The 20,708-nt window shown below is 31.0% G+C and overlaps 4 protein-coding genes across 4 annotated transcripts; 2 read left to right on the forward strand and 2 right to left on the reverse strand.

Annotated features, from left to right (window-relative positions):
* Positions 1–628: 628 nt before the first annotated feature.
* On the forward strand, positions 629–3,346 carry LOC130936812 (CRIB domain-containing protein RIC10-like). The gene is made up of 4 exons (XM_057866967.1): positions 629–692; positions 787–890; positions 2,402–2,495; positions 2,886–3,346. Exons 1-4 carry the CDS (start codon positions 629–631, stop codon positions 3,344–3,346), a joined length of 723 nt encoding a protein of 240 aa, XP_057722950.1.
* A 248-nt stretch (positions 3,347–3,594) lies between these two features.
* On the reverse strand, positions 3,595–4,998 carry LOC130936813 (piriformospora indica-insensitive protein 2). The gene has a single exon (XM_057866968.1). It carries the CDS (start codon positions 4,996–4,998, stop codon positions 3,595–3,597), a length of 1,404 nt encoding a protein of 467 aa, XP_057722951.1.
* A 3,470-nt stretch (positions 4,999–8,468) lies between these two features.
* LOC130936321 (vacuolar protein sorting-associated protein 2 homolog 3) lies at positions 8,469–11,792 on the forward strand. Its single transcript, XM_057866372.1, has 11 exons — positions 8,469–8,678; positions 8,771–8,815; positions 9,008–9,042; positions 9,133–9,183; positions 9,409–9,513; positions 9,616–9,687; positions 10,240–10,311; positions 10,421–10,501; positions 11,115–11,150; positions 11,229–11,284; positions 11,429–11,792. The coding sequence occupies exons 1-11, from the start codon at positions 8,645–8,647 to the stop codon at positions 11,478–11,480; spliced, it is 639 nt and encodes a 212-aa protein (XP_057722355.1). The 5' UTR covers positions 8,469–8,644; the 3' UTR covers positions 11,481–11,792.
* Positions 11,793–11,880: 88 nt separating this feature from the next.
* On the reverse strand, positions 11,881–17,277 carry LOC130936320 (casein kinase 1-like protein 9). Its single transcript, XM_057866371.1, has 14 exons — positions 16,549–17,277; positions 16,418–16,458; positions 15,752–15,821; positions 15,292–15,440; positions 15,110–15,205; positions 14,846–14,916; positions 14,330–14,391; positions 14,148–14,211; positions 13,952–14,036; positions 13,637–13,763; positions 13,438–13,514; positions 13,273–13,357; positions 12,893–13,017; positions 11,881–12,665 (listed from the first exon to the last, which is right to left on the reverse strand). The coding sequence occupies exons 1-14, from the start codon at positions 16,622–16,624 to the stop codon at positions 12,396–12,398; spliced, it is 1,398 nt and encodes a 465-aa protein (XP_057722354.1). The 5' UTR covers positions 16,625–17,277; the 3' UTR covers positions 11,881–12,395.
* Positions 17,278–20,708: the final 3,431 nt, after the last annotated feature.

The raw sequence follows: 20,708 nt of genomic DNA on the forward strand, positions 1-20,708 counted from the left end.
GATTTTTCATTATTTTTTACAAAAGTGGAACCTTTTGGTTCTTTTTTTTTTTCCTTCTTAAAAACTCATTGATACGCACTCACTAATAATCCATTAATTAATTAATTTCGTTCTATAGACAAAACATATTAGGATTATTAGGACCTTCCTAAATTCAGTCACTCTCACTTTCACACCTAAAATTTCGGCAAGCTTCAGGTTTCAATTGAAGGATAGAATCAACAAACAAACCACTACCCTACATTTCATGAAACTAAAATTGGGTATGCTTTTTAAACAGAAAATTTGGTGTCCAAGATACTAGGACTTGAACCCTTTTCTCATCATCCTAATAGACACTATTCGTTTAAAAGAGAGAGAGAGAGAGTGCCTTAAATATTTTTTTAAACAATTCTTCTATTTCTTCAAATGTCAGGAGAATCATAGGACAACAATAACTTGAAACTTGCAAGTACTGAGAAGGAAGGGCAAAAAAAAAAAAAAAAAACATTACTTGAAATTCATGATTGTGTCTTTGTGGGTCTCATTCAGTGTTGCATTCTTATCTTCCATTTCACTAAGTACATATTATTTACAACCAACTTGTGTAAATTAGAATTAATTTCCAAAGCTTAAGATTTTGTTGAACATGTCCAACAATTGCAAGGTGAAGGGCATTCTAAGAGGGATTAGATTCATTTCTCAGATATTTGGTAAGTTAATTATGAATGTGACCTTCATGTAAATTGATTATTTATATCTAATTGCCTTTTGAATTTTTCATAATTTAAAGTATATAATTTGCAGAGAGTGATAAAGAACAAGAAATTGAGATTGGTCATCCCACAGATGTGAAGCATGTGGCCCACATCGGGTGGCAGGGTCCTTCGGCTGAAAATAATCCTAGCTGGGTACTTCTCTATTTTCTTTGTAAATCATATTCAAACCTTGCTTTTAAAAGACTCACTTTAGTTACACAAAAAAAAAAAAAAAAGGACTCACTTTGATTAATTGAGTAGTTAATTTATTCGTTCAGTTAAAATTTTATCTTGTCTATATTATAATTTATTAGTAAACAATGATTTTTTAAATAGAACTTCAATTCATAACAAATTTTAGGATTAATTTATTTACATATTATTAATTTCAACATAAAATACGATAATATTTAATTATTTTAATATTTTATAATGTTGTGATAGTAGCACAAAATATTATTATCATTTTATAATAAAAATGTTTTTTTAATTATCAAAAAGATAAAATATCATTCATCTTTTTGTAATAAAATTATTTTTTTAAATATAAAAAATAAAACGTTATTGATATTTTATAAAAAAAATATTATTTAAAAATACTTTATTAGATAGACAATGGCTATTGTAAATAATAGATTCTAAAATTGGTTCAATAAAATAAAAATACACTATATCTTTAAATTACTCACTTAAATCTTAATATTAGGATAACCATCCGTGAATCTAATAAATTGAACATTCTATATATCAATTGTTCACATTATTTAGTATTTTTATTGTCTATCTCTATGTTTTCTTTTTAGAATTATGAAAAGACAAAATGTCATTGACATTTTACAAAGGCACACAACATCGTATAAAACATAATATAGGTCATTTTTTATAAATTCACTCTAAATAATTCAACTTTTAAAAAAAATCGTTTGTTAGTAGGAAATAAAACAAAGCTTTGTTTTAAGATTATTCAATTACTTAATGCTTAATTTGGCTGTATCTTAAGTAGACTTAATACTAACATATGACTAATAACATGCTTAATAATTTAATAAATAAATAAATAAAAACAAAAAATTTATATATACATGTTAAAATTATTATTCGTAAAAAATTTTAAATATTTATTTTAATAAATATATTGAGAACATAAATTTTATATATATCTTTTATAAAATGAATTTCAATTAATAAACTTAACACGTATCTATTCTAGATATTAAATGCACATTTTTTTTTAAAAGTGTTAAACATATTTAGGGCCCGTTTGGAAAACTTTAGAAGTAACTTTTTTTAACTTTTGACTTATGAAAAGTAGTAGTATTAATGTCTGGTACAATTTTCAAAACAAAATTACAACTTTCTAAGAAGTTATTTAGGAGTTTATAGAGAAGTTAAAAAAAATGACTTCTCTCATAATATTTCTACTTTTCATCACATTTCTATAAAATAAACACTTTTAGAGTTAAAAATTCAAACACAAAATAACTTATCTATAAGTTATTTTTAACATAGTCATTTATTGTTTAAGTTATTTTATCAAAAGAAACTTAATTAAGTTGATTACCCAAACTGGACCTTAGTATTAGTATGATATAGTACTGATTTTTGTAATTTGAATTTTCTAGAAAATGTATCTTTAATATTAAATTGATTTGGGTTTGTTTCAGATGAACGAGTTTAAATCTGTTCATGGACTTTCAGCATCAGCACCTCTAAGTCTTCATGGAGACATTCATAGCCAAGGAGATGAATATTCCGACGGTATCTTTTACTATTCACCTTCGCTTTTTTTTATTTTACTATTATTTAATAATAAATTAAGGAAAAGTACGTGGAGCCAATGAAATATATGTACAATGCGTATAATGAAGATTTAGGTAGTATTAGAGATATAACCATTAGTGTTATTCTTTTTCATCAGCGTAAGCCTTTAGAATGAGTGGTATCATGACATGATATTAGAGTTCTAAATCTGAAAAGTTTAGTTTATCGATGAATAGTTTTATGAGATGAAATGTTAGCGGGACTCATAAATTAAATATGAACTAACATATTAATTTCGCTTCATGTAATATTTTTTGCCACGCACTTTTTACTTGATATGTATCATAAATGTTGATGATAATATAAAAAGAATTGGGTTTGAGACAGATTCAATAAAAAGAGGTTCAAGGAGGCAATCAATGGGAAACATGAGAGAATCTCATGCAAAGGAAAAATCAGACAGGCCAAAGAATCCAAAAACTAGGTCATCCAAATCAAAGGAATCATCATCATGCAATAATAATGAATCCACCCAACCATCAAATGACATGGACTCTATCCAACAACAAATCCAAGGTTGTAGTAGTGACTTAAATTTGCAGCCACCTAGGAACAACCTATTACCAGATGTTCCTAAACTTAAAGTTAAAGATGCTTCTTCCAACGCTGGTTCTACCTCAACCAAGTCAAGATCATCATCAAGAGCACAAAGAAATTTGAACAAAGAAATCTCTTCTAGATCAGGCCACAAAGCTAGAAAGAAACATAGACATTTTGAAGAAGATCAATCAGAATCAGAACAAGACCAAGACCAAGATGGATCTGACAAAATCCTCTGGACAAATTAGTGTAACAATTCTTTCTACTACAAAGTCTTTAGCTACTATAGAGTGTATCTTCAAAATTGTAATATAAGTTAATGATACTGATTAATGTGCTAATTACAACTACTAATAATGTAAATGCATGCTTTTCCTCTTCTTCTTTCTCCATGCAACTTTTGCTTTCTGATTTTTAACGTCCAAAAAGAAATTTTGAAGTTACAAGTTAGGCCTATTCTCAGTATGTATAACCATGATGATGAAGTGTCACATTCCTACAAATACAAACAAAAAACAAACCCCAATAGAGAAAACAACAAGACAAGAGGATCAAAAGAAGAAACCCCACAAGCACTACTCAAAAGGAAAGCAGCAGCATCAAGAATATCATTATCAGCTTTGTTGCATAGCTTCATTTGACTCAACAAGCCACACCTTTCACCATTATCACACCTCATCAACCTATCATCAACACAAAGTTGTGTGTTCCCTTTCAGCTTAAGCTTCTCCCCAACAACTCTAATTGAAGCTGGAACCTTACCACTCAAGTTGTTGTTCTCCAAGTTGATCTCATCTGCACAATCCAAAAGCCCAAACTCCTCAGGTACGGGCCCCACAAGCATGTTGTTATCAAGCCCTAGGTATGTCAGATTCTTCAGATAAACCCCCATTGAAGCAGGTATCTCCCCAACAAGCCCCATCATAGAAAACCCAATTCCTCTAATACCCCCAAGATTTTCCCATATTTCCGGAATCACCCCTCCAAGATTATTCCCACTCAGGTACACCTCCTTCAAAGTTGGAACCTTTCCCAAAAACAAAGGGACCCCAAAGTTTCCGAATTTGTTGAAGCTTAGGTCCAAAAGCTCCAAACTTTGCAAGTGCCCAAGACTCTCTGGGACCCTACAACCAAATCCATTATGGCTCAGGTCAAGTTTCACCATCTCCATGAATTTTCCATCACCGAAACTCTCGGGTACGCAACCATGGAAGTCGTTGTGGCTGAGATCAAGAACCTTGAGCTTCTCCAGCGTTCCCAAGCTTGTTGGAACCTCGCCGCTTAGGTTGTTACCCGATAAAGTAACCTCTTCCAAGTTAACAAAAGAGCCAACCGTTTCTGGAAGATCACCGTGGAAGCCATTGTTAACCAGAACAAGCCTTCTGAGGCTGGTGAAGTTTTGGAAAATAATATCGGCGATAGGCATAACAAGAGAAGGGTTATCGATGAAAACGAGCTCTTGAAGAGTTGAAGAGAAAGCGAAAGAGAAAGGAAGCGTTTGTGGAGTGGAAACGATGAGTGATGAAGCGTTGAAGCAGTTGTAAAAGAAGAGTTTTTGAAGGAATGGAAATGAAGTGAAGAGAAGAGAGTTGAGGGTGGCGTTATCGGAACAAGGTGGGTTTGAAGATTCATCGGAGACGTAGCCGAAGCTGAGCTGAAGGAGGTGCGAAAACGAAACGGTGTCGTTTTGAGAGTCGTCGTAGTCGCAGAGAATGCCGTGTGGTGGGGAAATGCAGAAGTCGTGAGAAGGGAAGAGAGTGCGCCATGGAATGGTGGGGTTGATGGAGTGAAGGACTTTGTAGAGAGATTCTTGTTCATGTGGGTTCAATGGAGGTTGTTGGTGAGAGAGGAGAAGGATGGAGAAGAAGAATGTTAAGAAGAGTTGGGAAGAAAAGGGCATTTTGGGAATTTGGAAAGAAGAGAAAAATGTGATGTGATGTTGTTGTGATTTGAAAGGGTAATAAATAGGGAGTATGTTGAGAAGAGAGAGGAGGGGAAGGAGCAGAGAATGTTGCGCTACAAGGGTGAAAAAGAGCAACCAGCAGCATGCACAAGAAAAAGAAAAGTAGACAAAACTATACGGCTAGTGGTTGGGTGGTGCCTAGGGGAAAAGAAACACTTTTTAATTTAGATGTGGTAAGAAAAAGGAAATTTAATTTGAATATGGAAGTAAAGGAAGTGTTGGACTTGCGTATGGGAGGAGGGGTGTTTCATCTCGTTGTGGGATTAGAGGAAGCAGAATTCGGACTCTGTGAGTTGTGTCCCTCAAAATGTAAAAAAAAAAAATATCAGAATAAGAAAAACTGAGGGTCCGAATTCCACGTTTCAGATTTCAAATTTCATCAACTGCAAATAGGACCATGCGATTTGTGAAGAAAATTTCATCGTCAAAGAATTCACATGATTCGAGTTGTGTACTCTAAGTTTTTTCAATATTTTAACACAAATCGGACCCTCCAATTTTTGTACTTTGAATTTTTTTCAACTTTTTAAACATAAATCAGAGGGTCTGATTTGTGTATTCCCATAATTTTAAAAAATACCAAAAATTACCATGTTAAAGTATATCACTCATTTTGCTTTCATATCAAAATTTTTTAGTTGAAGAAAAATGATGTAGGACGTAGTTATGAAGTGTATAATTAAAAACATCCGATTTTTGGGTGCACAAATCAGAGAATCCGATTACTTTCGCCAAAATTTAAATTTTATCTTTCACATTAAGATTATCCGATTAATAGGCTTAATTTTTTTACAAAAAATTCATCTCTTATTTCAAAAAAAAACTATCCCACATCTATATCTAACATTTACATTTTCCACAACAATGAACAACACATATATTTCTCATATCTAAAAAAATGAACAGAAAAGAAAACCTTTCCATTACTTTTTTTTTTTAACTTAATTACATCTTTCTCCAAATATTGTGTCACTGTGAGATACTGTATCTGTATCAGTATCTCTATAAATCCGTTTCCTCAGTCTTAGGCTTTTTTATTAGGGTTCCGCATGAAAATACATAGCCCCACCTACTCCCTATTACCTACTACTCTCTCCTCTCTTTTGTCCTTATTCTCTCATCATCATTATGTGATGCTAACATGATTATATTCATTCATTTATCATTTTACATCCTCCTAAACCATCAATCAAAGCATACCAACGTACGAAACAGAATCGTTAGGTAGGTACAACAAGGAAAGTAAAAAGTAAACTAGAACAGAATAGGTGGGTAATATAGTAATTAGCATGCTAGTACAGTTTCAAATATTCGTAACAGAACCAGAAGGCAATTGCAATTTAAGGGAAGAGAAAGGAACACAGTAAGTGTCACTAACAGATTCCAAAACCAGCTGCCTCAGATTTAATTAACTAAATACATATCAATAAAAATGAAAAAAGTCACCTGAAAAATAATTAACATTTTAAGATGTAATATTGTTAAGTAAGAAAGGGGAAATAGTGCTGCAGGGGCAGGAGGTTGGTAACTTTGTAAGAGGGAATTGACTCTGATTTCCATCCCAATGAGACAAGGGTCAGAATTGTACATTAACGTGTCAGTTTCTACAAACAATTATCGTTCAACTTATTCAATTCTGATACATATAACATTGTTGCCTTGAGCTTTTAGGTTATTCCATTTCAAGCTTTGTGGACACTGCACACTGGACAGTACATGGTTCCAAAATTCGTTTCTTTTTATAATCCAAGATCAACATTTGTCCTTAGATAAGTTTCCTATGATTAATTGGTAGCAGATAATCTAAATTCTAAATTTCTAATCAGTTTTTTTTAATTAGGGAAAATACTAATGTGTGTTCTAATTACGTTTAACTAATCAACTTTGAGTAGTATCTGTTAGTATGTGTTTGGTTCAATCGATTTTAATTACTTTTTCAAAAATTATTCATAAAAATATATTATTTTCACATTTGCTTGAAATTTTAAAATATAATTCTTAAAAATAACTTATTCCAAAAAAATTTATTGTCAAAATTTAAAGTTTTTAATTCTCATCCCAGAAAATAGGCATTTGGTATTTTCATGTTAAAAGTATAAGGATTAACATATAAATTATTTTTTTTTTATTAAAGAGATTTTCCTTTTATTGATATTGGGAGTATTTTAAAAGTAAAAAATTTATTTCCAAAAATATATATAATGAATAAACATATTTAATAATTTAACGTTAGAAATATGAAAAAACAATTAACAACTATTTAAATTACTAAACAAACACATTTTTTACAATACTCATAATATTACCGTGTATAATATTTTTTAAAATATACCTACTTAATTTACCTTTTTTTTGGTTCATGATTTTGCCTTTTCTTTATCCTATAAATATATAAAATGTCATTTTCATCTCATCTAACCTGGTCAAACTAACTCTCTTTCTCTATATCCTGTACCAACTTACAAGCTCCTTCTTATTTGTTTTTTTTTTTTTTTTTAAAGCAGCTAAACTATCAAAATAGCATTTAAAAGTTTACGTTGTTAATAAAAACAATTTTAAAAAATAGAAACAACAAATAAACTCTAAAAAAAAATGTGATAAAAAAACTAAATATTAAATATATATTTTTGAAAGAATTAAAAATAAAATTTTAATATAATTTTTACAAATATTTTTAAAAAAATTATTATAAATGACCAAGTTTTTTAAAAAATAAAAATTTTACGGATTGAATTTCGCTCATTTGTTTATATATTTTTAAATAGTTATTTAAATATTGTAACAAAAATTTAGATTAAATGTAAAATTATTTATTAGATATAAAAATAGTTTACTACTTATAAAGAAATATAATACTTTTTGTTATTTTTATCATATTTTTATATCATTAATAAAAGATTATGTTTATCTATGAAACACAAATATTTTTCTGATTTGTTGTATCCACATGTCAGATATATTTTGGGTACGACACTTGTTTGATATGTGTGTCTTCTGTATTCAACTGTGTTTTAATAAAAAATAAAAAAAAAATTTGAGACATACTTAGACATATCTAAATACTATCACGTATCAACGTGTTCAGTTTTAATTTTATAAATAAGATAAAAAATAAATATAAAAAAATAAAAAAATAAAATTAAACAATTAACACCATACAATTTTTTTTTTCTATTAGATAGAATCTACTCCCAGTTTAAAACATGTCCGATTAAAAAAGGGGCCATAAGAAAAAACGCTTTAAACTAAACGAAGTTATATAAAAAATATTTTTTAATTTTAAAATGTAGCTAAATATATATATATGTTAGGGTTAAAAAATATAATTATTGAAATATATTATTATTAAAATTTTAATTCATTATAAATTAAAATTAACTAAAGAGGCTGTTTAAGCTCTGCAGCCTCTGCTAGTAAACGCGCCAACGCGGTTTCTGTTGACGTGAAAAGTATATAAAGAAACAGCGATCTAAGGTTCGATCAACTCAGCAGTTACCTCGATCCTTCTCTTCTGCAATTTCCTTTGACCTAACTAGAATTCATTACGGTTTTCTTTGGTAATTTACATCCCTACCCTTTCGCCATGAACATCTTCTCCAAGAAACCCACTGCTAAAGGTTCTGAGCTACCTGATTTTACCCTCCTCATCTTCTTTTTTCTTATCACTCAGTTTTCATCTTTCATTCATTGTATTTTTCTTCTTTTGCAGAGGCTCTTCGCGAGAGTAAACGCGAAATGACAACTGCTACCAGAGGTACATATGTGTGTATATTAATTAATTAATTAATTAACTAACTATTTTTTATGCTATAGAGAAAAAAAAAGCTGCTCAATTATGCTAAATATAAATATCTCTTCGAATTTCGTGTGAATTTGATTCAGAGAGGTGTGATATCACTGCTACCTAGAATTTATTTATTGATTGATTTTTGGTGATGTTTTTCAGGTATAGAGAGGGAAATTGGAGCATTACAATTGGAAGTATGTGAAGCAATTATTCATTGATTACTGATTATTTTCTTGCTGAACTTTGGGATTATCTCTAATGTTTTTCTTTCTTACTGTTTTTAGGAAAAGAAGCTTCTTGCTGAGATAAAGAGAACTGCTAAGACGGGAAACGAGGTATGATCCACGTTTTCTCATAGGTTTCTTATGCATAATTACTTGAGAAGCTGTCACGTTGATCTGAATGTGTTCGAATTGGCTTACTTTTGGTTCGAAACAACTTATATATTGAAAGAGCCTTCTGTCAAAAGTTTTGAAAGTATTAAAAACTGTTATTTCTCTCTAGATAATCTGTTGTGCCAAACATGCTAATATATTCTTCTTTTCCTGTGCAATATTCAGGCCGCAACTAAAGTTCTTGCTCGACAGTTAGTAAGGCTTAGGCAGCAGATTGCTAACCTTCAAGGTAGTCGAGCTCAGATGAGAGGCATAGCAACTCACACACAGGTAGATTGTTGATGTCTTTGTTTCTTTTTCGGATGGTTGTTTATGCAGGTAGAGATGTTTATCAGTTTAATGCTCTTTGGTGTGGTCGGGATTTTGATTCAGGCTCTGCATGCCCATTCTTCTGTTGCTGCTGGTATGCAAGGAGCTAGTAAGGCAATGGCAGCTATGAATAAGGTAGCACCTTCAATTTTATATTTTTAAGTGTTTCTTATCCTTATATAACATATATTTGTTCCTTTTTCTTTTTCTTTTTCTTTTCTGGATTGGTCCATGATATTGATATCAGCATTCTGTTTGGTTTTACTCAGAGTAAAGGATGATCTTAGGACAAAGTCCTCATAACTTTTGAGATTGTTATTGTGTGCATAAATTTGCCTTAGCTAGATGTATATTTATTATTCAAGGAATAAAGAACAAGTTTTTACAAGGCTGAGTGCAGTGTGGTTCATGAGTAGTGAAGGTTTAATGATAGTCATGAATATGAGATTTTTTTTGGCTGAAAATTGTGGATCCTCCTTTCCTCCCCTCATTGCACATGCACACACAAAAGAAATGGAACTTTTGCAAAAAGAATGGTTAAGAATTTGGCTATTTCAAAATGCAGCATAAGAAAAGCAACAAGCAATAACAGTAATAACATTACTGGTGAATGCGGTGTCCATAAACAAATTTCTATGGTCTTTTTAATCTTTTAACCCTGTGCTAAGTTATAAGATACTTTTGCAGCAAATGGCACCAGCCAAGCAAGCCAAAGTTATACAAGACTTCCAGAGACAATCAGCGCAGATGGATATGACTGTAAGATGATGTTTTGCTCTTAGTTTGCTTCCCAAGTGGGGAAAAACAGAGAACCATTGTTTTTGTTTGCACACCGTTTTTACTTCAATGATATATAATTTGTGTGCAGACTGAGATGATGTCTGATACCATAGATGATGCATTGGATAATGATGAAGCCGAAGAGGAGACTGAAGAGTTGACAAACCAGGTACCCTTCAATTAGCTTGTATTGCTTATTTCTATGACTTTTTCCCTTGCTGTTTGAAGAGATTTTTTTTTTCCTGATCTCTGAAATAAATGAGGACCTCTGTTATATTTAACGTGGTCAATTTGTTTCCACATAAGCCAATTTATTTGGAGGTATATGTATATATCTTGTGTCACAATTCGTAAGGATTAACTGTGCTTAAAAATCATAGATCCAGAGTTGGACACAAACTTCAGCCTCACAATAGCACACTTAAGTAATCCCTAATCTGGTTGAGATATAACTAGGGAACTAATCAGTGGAAGCTTAAGATTCCCTCATAGCCCCGCATCACTTTTTTTAAAAAGTAAAAGATAAAAATCAAGCAGAGGGCATAGCTTATTAGCTCTCATGTTACCTTCTCATGACTTGAAACTATTTCCAATATTTATAGATCAACTACTAGAAAAAGCCTTTCTTGTTGTGTGATTCCTTGTGTGTTTGTTTAAGAATTTTAGAAGGAACAGTTTTTGATTCACGTGTCTAGATGGGCAAGAACCAACTTATAATTTTAGGATTGATTTAGCTTTTGAAATTTCATAAAGAAACTGCTTCATTTAAACTGTTTCTGCAGGTCCTTGACGAAATTGGAGTGGATGTTGCATCACAGGTACGAATCAGCTGTTATTAATCTATGTACTCCTAATGTTTTTGGTTAACTTTTGTTGAATTTGTAACCTTTTGACAGTTATCAGCAGCTCCCAAAGGGAGAGTCCGAACAAAGAACACAGAAAATGTCAGCAGGTATCTAAATTAAATTTCAGATAAGGAGAGCATGTTATTCTGGACGAATCATGTGATTTTTTTTTTTTTGAATAAATCACAATTTCCTTTGTTGTTTCTTTCTTTTCCAATTTGTTTGACCTAAGAGGTTTGATGTCATTGCAGCTCGGGCATTGATGACCTTGAGAAGCGTTTGGCAGCTCTTAGAAACCCATAATTTTTTGCTTGGATTGTTTGATGCTCGAATACTCCGAACTCCCAAGTTCTGAACTAGAATTCTTTCCTGAGCTGTTATATAGAGCTATAATATATTTAGTGTGTACATAACTCCTTGAAATTAGTATTATGTTACGCAAGATCCTGTCAAATTTACTCATGCCTTAGGCTATTGAGGGTAATCTTGTATTCTTGTGGAAATTTAACATTTTTTTTCATATACACGTAGCTTATCAGGGATTATATGTAATGATATAATCAATTGTTCGTTTAAACATTGTTTAATAAAGAACAATAAAGAATTTGGAAGATATATGTGACATGATCTGCAAGTGTCTAATGACTAGTGCTACTTGACCAACAAAAAGTAACCAAAATAATTTCTTAATGTATTAATGTACTAGCAACACATAACTTGTCCTTAAGTGAAGTATCAAGTAAATCAGTATGAGCCATCATTCTCTCATTTTCATTTCAATCTTCTCATGATAGTTTACGCAGATTATAGCTTGTCATTAAATACTCTCAACATGGGGGGCAAGTGTCAACAGTAACAGAAACAGTGTTGAGTCTCATTGTAAAGAAATGATAGTGTATCATAAACTATTTAACATTTTTTTCTAATAATAGTTAAAATGAGCAAAAGGAAAGAACCCCTGTTGAGTTCTTGGGAGAAGGTTTAGGAACATGTTACAGCATTGGAAGGACAATCTGGGGCGGCAGCAAAAAGTCTACCTTGATCCAGAAAATGATAACAGGATGTGTCGTTTATGAACCTCAAGGTAATTCAGAAAATATACATGGACATGATTCCCAAATGCTGGAGAATGCTCTTTTGCATAAAAGCCGATTTAACACTTCGGGTGTTAGAATCTGGACAATGTTTTTTTGACAAGACTAAACAGCATATGCTTGGTTACTTCCTGATAGTGAGAAGCTCAAAGCTTCGCAGAGGATCGTCACGTGTACCTCGTGTAGATCCGGTGCGTGTGAAAGTTGCTTGTTTGTTCTCAAACACAGGCTGAGCTCTCTGTGTAGTAGATGGACGGCTAGCCACTGAGGTCAGCCGGCCAGTACGAACGTCAGTATGGTCACCTGAGGAACTTGGCCGGGTTGATGAGATAATGGCTTTTCTTGAAGTACTGCCATATCGAGAGGAACTGCGTCCCTTCTCTTGATCATGATGCTGGTAACACACAAAAAGAAAAAATAAACTAACAGTTGTGCCGAAAAGATAAGCAAATATGAACACAGGAGACTCTAATCAATCTCATATATACTAACAAAATAGAAAAATAGAGCCAGTAAACTTCAGATCAACATCCAGATGTTGCTTAACATAATGCTCTTAAATAGAAATCTCCAAATGAATAACACTCATAGGCTCCAAATATTGGAAGAAAAACCACTTACCAACTCCTTTTGTACTCCTGTGTCTTCATAAGTCCTATGTTTACTGTGCTCAGCGCGAGGACTAGGGTTCCTCCGGGAGAAACCTTCAACACCACCAGTGAATCTCTCGCGAACCTCTTTCCCAGCTGAAAGAAGCAATTGCACGGCCAAATATTAACTAAAAAGAAATTTTGGAGAAAGTAGGTACCTTCACCAGCATCGATGCAAGCAATGAAAATGATAATTATAGTCAAATGTTTTAAACCATAATTTTCGGATACTCAATTGACAAAGGTCACACCATATACTTCAAACTTCCTTAATCCTGACCACATGATTGGACTTATGAAGAATTAGAAGGACAAAAAATTTCATTCTTATTTGACTGAAAAAGTGCAGACCTGAGATCTTTTCTGGCTTTTGAACAGATGGTCCCACATTCATCGCAGCCTTGCCATTGGCATTGGTGGCAGTGACATTGCCATGCTGTTATGAGAAACAACCTCAGTATGCAACCAGTCACCATCCGAAACAAAATCCAAATACACAGATATGATAGTACTAACCCGCCCTCCTCTAGAGCTGCCACCAATTTGTGGATATTTCAATATGGTCCAGTCAAAAACATAGTCGAATTGATAGCCTGCAGTAACAATATCCAAATCATAAAGATCAAAGAATGCCCATGCATTTAGACCAAGATGCAATAATTGAGCACACTTAATTTCCGAAAAATGTCAGTGCAAGAGATGATGGGTCACATACCTTCTCTAATAAATAAATCTCTAAAAAGCCTCTTTAAGTACGAATAGTCTGGCTTATCCTCAAATCGCAGTGCTCGGCAGTAGTGGAAATACGATACAAACTCTGAGGGGTAGTTTTTGCAGAGTGACTGTTATAGCACAAAGTTAGCAACGAAAAAATGATCAGCAAAATTGGGAACAGATAAGAACAGAAAACAGAAGAGTGAATAACTGCAAGTTATGCAAACTTTGAACCAAATTCAAAGCATCAAACTCAAGATCCAGAGGAAATATCAAATTTCTTCAGAGGCCTCACAGATCCAGCTAGTCACAATACCTCTATGGAAGTTGATATCTTCTTCTCACTGATTTTATCATATTTTTGTTTTTTGGTGCCAGCCTTCAGACCTTGCCAAGGAAGACTGAAAAGTAGTATAACAAAAAAAAAAAAAAACAAAATAATATATTAGCATAAAGATACCTGAATCCAGTAGGAGGTAAAGTAGATGTGTTTTGAGAATCATCCGACTAACCTTCCTCTCAAGAAGTACATGAGTACATAACCAAGAGATTCCAGATCATCTCTTCTGCTTTGCTCTGCCAGAAAAATTAAGTACAATTAAGAGGAGAACATATTCACATGTAATTACTTAGTATTTACCTTTCGATTTTGGTTATCAACAAAAAAGGAAAAGACTACCATAACTTTACTCACCAATTCCGAGATGAGTGTTGACACTAGCATATCGAGCTGTACCTGTGAGGTTCTTGTTCTCCCTAATCAAGAAGAACAAAGATTTTCAGAAGAAAGAATGCAACTTGTAAACCATACAAAGAAATAGAATTATAACGAAGATGGAACTGAAACAAACATCTTTGGAAGTATTCAGTATCATCATGACAAAATGGATACAAGGCAATTGAGATCTTAAAGTCAAGTTATATATGATTGGTCAAAACCATTTTTCTCATGTATGGTATTTATGGTATTTAGAGTGATGAAATTATTATCATCATCTTTATGAATATAATACTATAATTACATTTATGGGTAGATGGTCCACTAAAAATGGAATAATATCTAAAAGAAATGCCTAAATCCAACGAAAAGTAGTGCAAACAATAAGGCAGGATGAAGTTGGGTTGCTCCGAAAGTGTTGCATCCTACAAAATGAGTTAAGAAAATAAAAAGTCCACCTTAATATCTTGGAATAAAGATGACAAAGTTTACCTGTATGGTATGTGCCTATGAGTCTGGAGATCCCTGTATTTTTTTGCAAGGCCATAGTCAATGATATATACCTGACATGAGATACCCAGCATGACACATAGGTGAGAATAACAACCAAACAAAAAACAACAAGTAGCAATCATTCATATGAACAACAATAAAAATATCAACCAAAACCCTCCAAAATGATTAAAGGGATATAAGAAAGAGAAGCATAAGTTTTTTTTTTTTTTGGAAGAGAGCATCTTCAACAAGATAACATACCTGGTTTGCTTTACGTCCCAGACCCATTAGAAAATTGTCTGGCTTTATGTCACGGTGAAGGAAGCCCCTTGAATGCATATATTCAACCCTATTAAGCTGAAAAATAATATGAAGCAAATAAAATATTAGAATCGGTGTTTGATGTGCATTATTTGATTATAATAGTTGACATGTAGACTTACTAATTGATCAGCAAGCATTAACACTGTCTTCAGTGTAAACTTCCTGTTGCAATAATTGAATAAATCTTCCAAACTTGGTCCAAGAAGGTCAATAGCCATAATGTTGTAGTCTCCTTCAACTCCAAACCATTTTAGGTGGGGAATCCCAGCTTCAATAAGGAACCAAATTGGATTACTCAAAGGAATACATCTTGATTGTTTTCTGATAAACTTGAAGTCCTAATTATTTGATTTTAATATAAATGCATGATTTCAATCTCATACTTTTGACTACATTAAGACCAGAAGATTCTGGACAACAATCATTTTAAAATTTCAAACTCGAGAAAGCAGAAACCATTTTTCAAGTGAAAATTTTCTATTAGGTAGTACCTAAGTCTTTTAGCACAGAGAATGCTGAAAAGAAATAGACATATATATATATATATATATATATATATATATATATATATATACTTACTCCCTCCTTGAAGAAGCATATATAATTTTGATTCATAATGAAGCTGTGGATGCTTTGTCTTCACAGATTCCTGGAAAATTTTGGGGGGTAGAAAGTTATCGCCAAGAATTACACTACTATAAAGAATCAAAACACAAAGTACGATGAACAAAATGGCATGTAAAAATTGAAGAAAAAATAAGCATGCATGCATAAAGCTATAATGTGTCATTTCATTTAATATGCCACTTCATACCTCAGAGATCCTATCAATTCTACGCAACCTTAATAAGTACTGCTCCAACTATTGTCCTAAAGTAATTGTAAACAGAAGACAGCTGAAATTTCCCCTTTTTTAATGTTAAGTTCTTTAGCTGTTTAGCAATAAAATATCTCAAAAGTCATGAATCGTGACTAGAACTAACTCCCATAGTATCGATATAAAGTACTTCTATATAATGGGAAAATTACATCTAAACCCCTACAGAAAACAAGCTCCAAAGTGTGAATCAAAGCATTTTAGTTGATCAAAGCCTTCATACACCTTTGAGATACTACAAATGCAATCATAAACACCAGCCATTAACCGATCACCAGATATATCATAACATAATTGAATGATTAATCATTTTTTTGCTCATCCAGGGGCATAACAAGGATTATATCCTTACAGAGAACCTAACATACCAGCTTGACTGCAACCTCCTCCCCAGTTTGTACATTAACAGCTGCCACAGAAAAACAAGGAACTTGTTAGTCAATAAAATAAAAGTGCAGTGAACAAATAACAAAAAGAGGAAACATAAAGATAAAGATACCTATATAAAGCTCCCCAAAAGAACCACTCCCAATTTTCCTCCCAAGTTTGAACTTCCCAGCAATGACATGATCCATCGTGAAAATTGCCCTCAATACACCCTCTCCGACCAACTATAACAAACCTTTCTACTCTCAGATTTGTGCTCAGTTCAGCACCTATTTTCTGCACAAAACCTCAAATAGAACCAAACTCCTGCTTATTGTTCCACGGATTCACCTGATTAAGGGGTTAAAGTCCCAAACTTGATTCACTAATCCACTCGAATCCAAAGAGATTTCCCACTCTATGCCTCCAATCAGCCCCAAAATCAATGTGTGGTGCGAATCCGGGAAAAGGGTAAAGATCAAAAGGAGCAAAATTTACAAGGAAAATTGCGACATCACCCCCAAAAATGAAGATGAAATCTCCTTACAACACCACCCTCTCCAACTACATTCCTTTTGCGCCAAAAAGCAAAAAAAAAATCAGCCCAAACCAAAAATTGAAGCCCTAATTTCCAGCGAAGAAGAGGACCGCATTGACCTCATAAAATTTAAGGAAATGAGTATCGGAAACAACACTAAAAATTGAAAGTTTTGAGAAAACTAAAGATGATAACGAAAGAGCAACAGGAGGAGATTGAGGAATGAGGATCAATCAGGTAGGAACAAAAGTAAAAGGTGAAATTCCACCAAATCAAAAAGGTTTTGGAGAGAGAGGAGAGAGAGAAAGAGAAAGATGAGAAGTAGAAAGCATGTGAGAGAGAATGTATTATACTTACTTGCTGTGTTTTGGTTGTAATTCTTTTCTGCATTAGTTACTTTTTGGCATCTTTTAGTTTTTGCAAAACTTTTTAATTAATTTTTTTAAAAGTTTTTTAATTGAATTGAACTTTTATATTAAATAAAAAAATAGTTTTTAGGTTAATCACCAAAAACACTTTCAAATTATTCAAATGGTGACAAAAATGCACTTGAATTTTACTATCGACAAAAATACTTTTAAATAATTTAAAAACACAACAACAATACCCAACAATAAATATATATTTTCAAAAATACTTTAAAAATTGAATTTTGACGTGACATTTTACAAATATAACTAAAAAAATGAGATATTATTATTCTTAGAATTCGGTAATTTTTTTCTTAGTATATATTTTTTGTATTTTTTTTAATTTTATTAGTTGTTAACAACAAAATTACAAAAAAATATATACTCAACGAAAAATTACCAAATTTTAAGAATAATAATATTTCATTTTTTTAATCATGTTTGCAAATAATTGTATCAAAATTCAATTTCTAATGTATTTTTTGAGAAATACATATTTAATGTTAATTTTTTGCAAGATTATCTAACATTAAATATGTATTTCTCAAAAAAATATATTAGAAATTGAATTTTGATGCAATTTTTTACAAACATAATTAAAAAAATGAGATATTATTATTTTTAGAATTTAGTGATTTTTTATTCAGTATATATTATTTTGTAATTTTTTAAAAGTATATTATTAGATTATGGTTCATCAGAAATAAAGCAATTTTGTAGTGTATATGAATAATGAAATGTATTTTGGTTTTAATTTTTAAATTGATTCAGATATAAAATTATAAACTAAAATTAATTAAATTTTGATTAAATTAAAAAGATTAAGATGATTTTTGTCCAATAAAAAAGTAAAGGATATTTAAGTCTTTCCATTAAAAGTAAATAAAATTTATTTTTTATTTTTATTACAGTATAAGAGTGATTTAGTAAAAACATTGATATAATTTATATTTGAAAAAAGAAAAATTAATTATTGACGTGAAAAATATAGTTTACATGTCTTATTTTAATTTGTTCATATTTTTATTATATCGATACGTATAAATTTATTATTGTACCGTAGCAAACACTTAATTTTTATGCAAATTTAATTAAGGTAGATATATTACTAAAGTGATAACATGTAAAACGAAGAATAAAAGCGTATTAAATTTGTATTGACAATAAAAATAGCAAATATATACATTGGGACGGATTTAAAAATTTAATAAAAAAATCAAAAATTAAAATATTATATAATTAAATATAATATTATATATTTATTAATATATAATTATAATTAGTATTTTTTATTAAAAAATACTAATAAGTGTTTGTTATATAAAAATTTATCTTAGTTTTTATAACTTTTTTTTTTATTTTAGATTCGATAAATATAAAAATTATCTATTTTTTAACATACTTTGTTGAGTATTTTTGTGACAATAAGTTATATTTTTATTATTTATATCATAAAAAAATATACTATAAAATAATATAAATAAGTTATTCTAATAACTTTATTATATGCATTTAAAATATATTCATGAATAAAATATATAAAATATAATTATTTTAATAAATTTACTTAATATGTATGTTATTAATATAATATCATGAAAAAAATAAATAAATTTTAAAATAATTTATTTTTATTATGTACTATAATACATAAAAAAATTTTAATTATTATAAATATTAAAATATTTTTATATGATAGGTGGAAAATTAAGAGAAAAAAAATTAAATGTTTAAAGAATTAGAAATTTATTTAATCGAAAAAGGATTGAAAATAATATTTTTTTCAATTTAAGAATTATTACCTATTTTTTAGTTTAATAATTTAATTATTTATCTAAAATAATTATTTACTCTATTTTTTAAATAAAATTATATAATATATAATAACTCTATATCTTTATAATTATTAACTTTATTTAAAAAAATTGGAGGTTCGAGGCCTCTTTAGATCTGTCCCTATATATATATGAATTAAGAATATTCGTTAAGAGCTTTTCTTCATTTTTTTTAATATTCAAATGAGTAAAAGTTTAACTATATACGTTATTTTAAAAAAATTTAAGACTTTTTTATTTAAAAATTAAGAAAATAATTAAGAAGATATATTAGGATTTCCAAGTTTTTTCATGAATTAAATAGTCAAGCAAGTATTAAGATCTCCTACTCTAAATAATCATCAATGACTAAATGATTATATTAAAAATTAATAAGGGAAGAAGTGTTAAAATGCTTTGCATCACTACAAAAAAAATATTGAGTAGTATTAAATTTATTATTGTAGAATAATGGTAGATTTATTATTGGATTTACTAGTAATAACCACGTCGAATTCATAAAAAAAATTTAATTATTGGTGAATTCTGTTTTTTGACGATAAATTTGCCAGTAATTTTTGAAGAAAAAATAAATTAAATTGGCGCGTCCTTTATCATCGATTTTAATCTGACGATAACTCAATTTATTAGTAAAACAATACATTTTGGTGATCCACAATAATTTATCGTCAGAATGTGGCGTAAATTCAAATCACAAACCCCCTCTTCCTCATTTGAACCTTCACCACCACCACCACCATCCCTCTCTCTCTTGCGTTCCAGCCGCTGCCGCCGCCGAGACCACCGTCATCGCCACCCCCTCTCTGTCACCATCAACCGCCGCCGCCGACGCCTCCTTCTTCTCCTTCTTCCACTCCCTCTCAGCGCCGCCGCGGTCCTTTCTTCCTTTTCCTTTCGCCTTTCTTAGCCCACAGCTTGCAGCTCCCTGCTCCGGCGGCTCACGATCACCACCTCTAGCGCCAACAACAACCTGGTGCCGTCGCCTTCTTCCATCTTTCTTCGTTGCTTTCTGCACACTACATTCAAGGTTCTTTTTTTGGATTTTTTTTTTCAAATCCTGGTAGTTAGTTTTAGTTCATTAGATTGGTTTAATTAGTTTAGTTAGTTCAATTTTCTGTTTTAGTAGATTTTGGTGGTTAGGATAGTTTAGTTTAGATTTATAGGTTCTGAATTATTGCTAAAAGTGTCTGGAATTATTCTGAGTTTGCCGATTCAATTAATGGAGAAATTGTTGCTGAATTTATTTAGTTAATTGTTTGATTGTGTTCATTCATTGTGTTAAATATTATTTTGTTATTTTGCTCTTTTGAATTAACTAGATTGTTGTCTAATGAATTATGAATTTATGATCAACACTGCTGACTTTTTTGTGTCATTAATGTTGAATTTTGTGAATTGATGTTGTATAGATTACTTGTTAATGCTAAGTTATGTTGTTTATGACTTTTGATACCAAATGTTTGTAAATATGTCTCAAGATACTTTTTATTGAAAAGTTTGGTCAATCTCT

The sequence above is a fragment of the Arachis stenosperma genome, chromosome 6, assembly GCF_014773155.1.
Source record: "Arachis stenosperma cultivar V10309 chromosome 6, arast.V10309.gnm1.PFL2, whole genome shotgun sequence".
Lineage (NCBI taxonomy): Eukaryota > Viridiplantae > Streptophyta > Magnoliopsida > Fabales > Fabaceae > Arachis > Arachis stenosperma.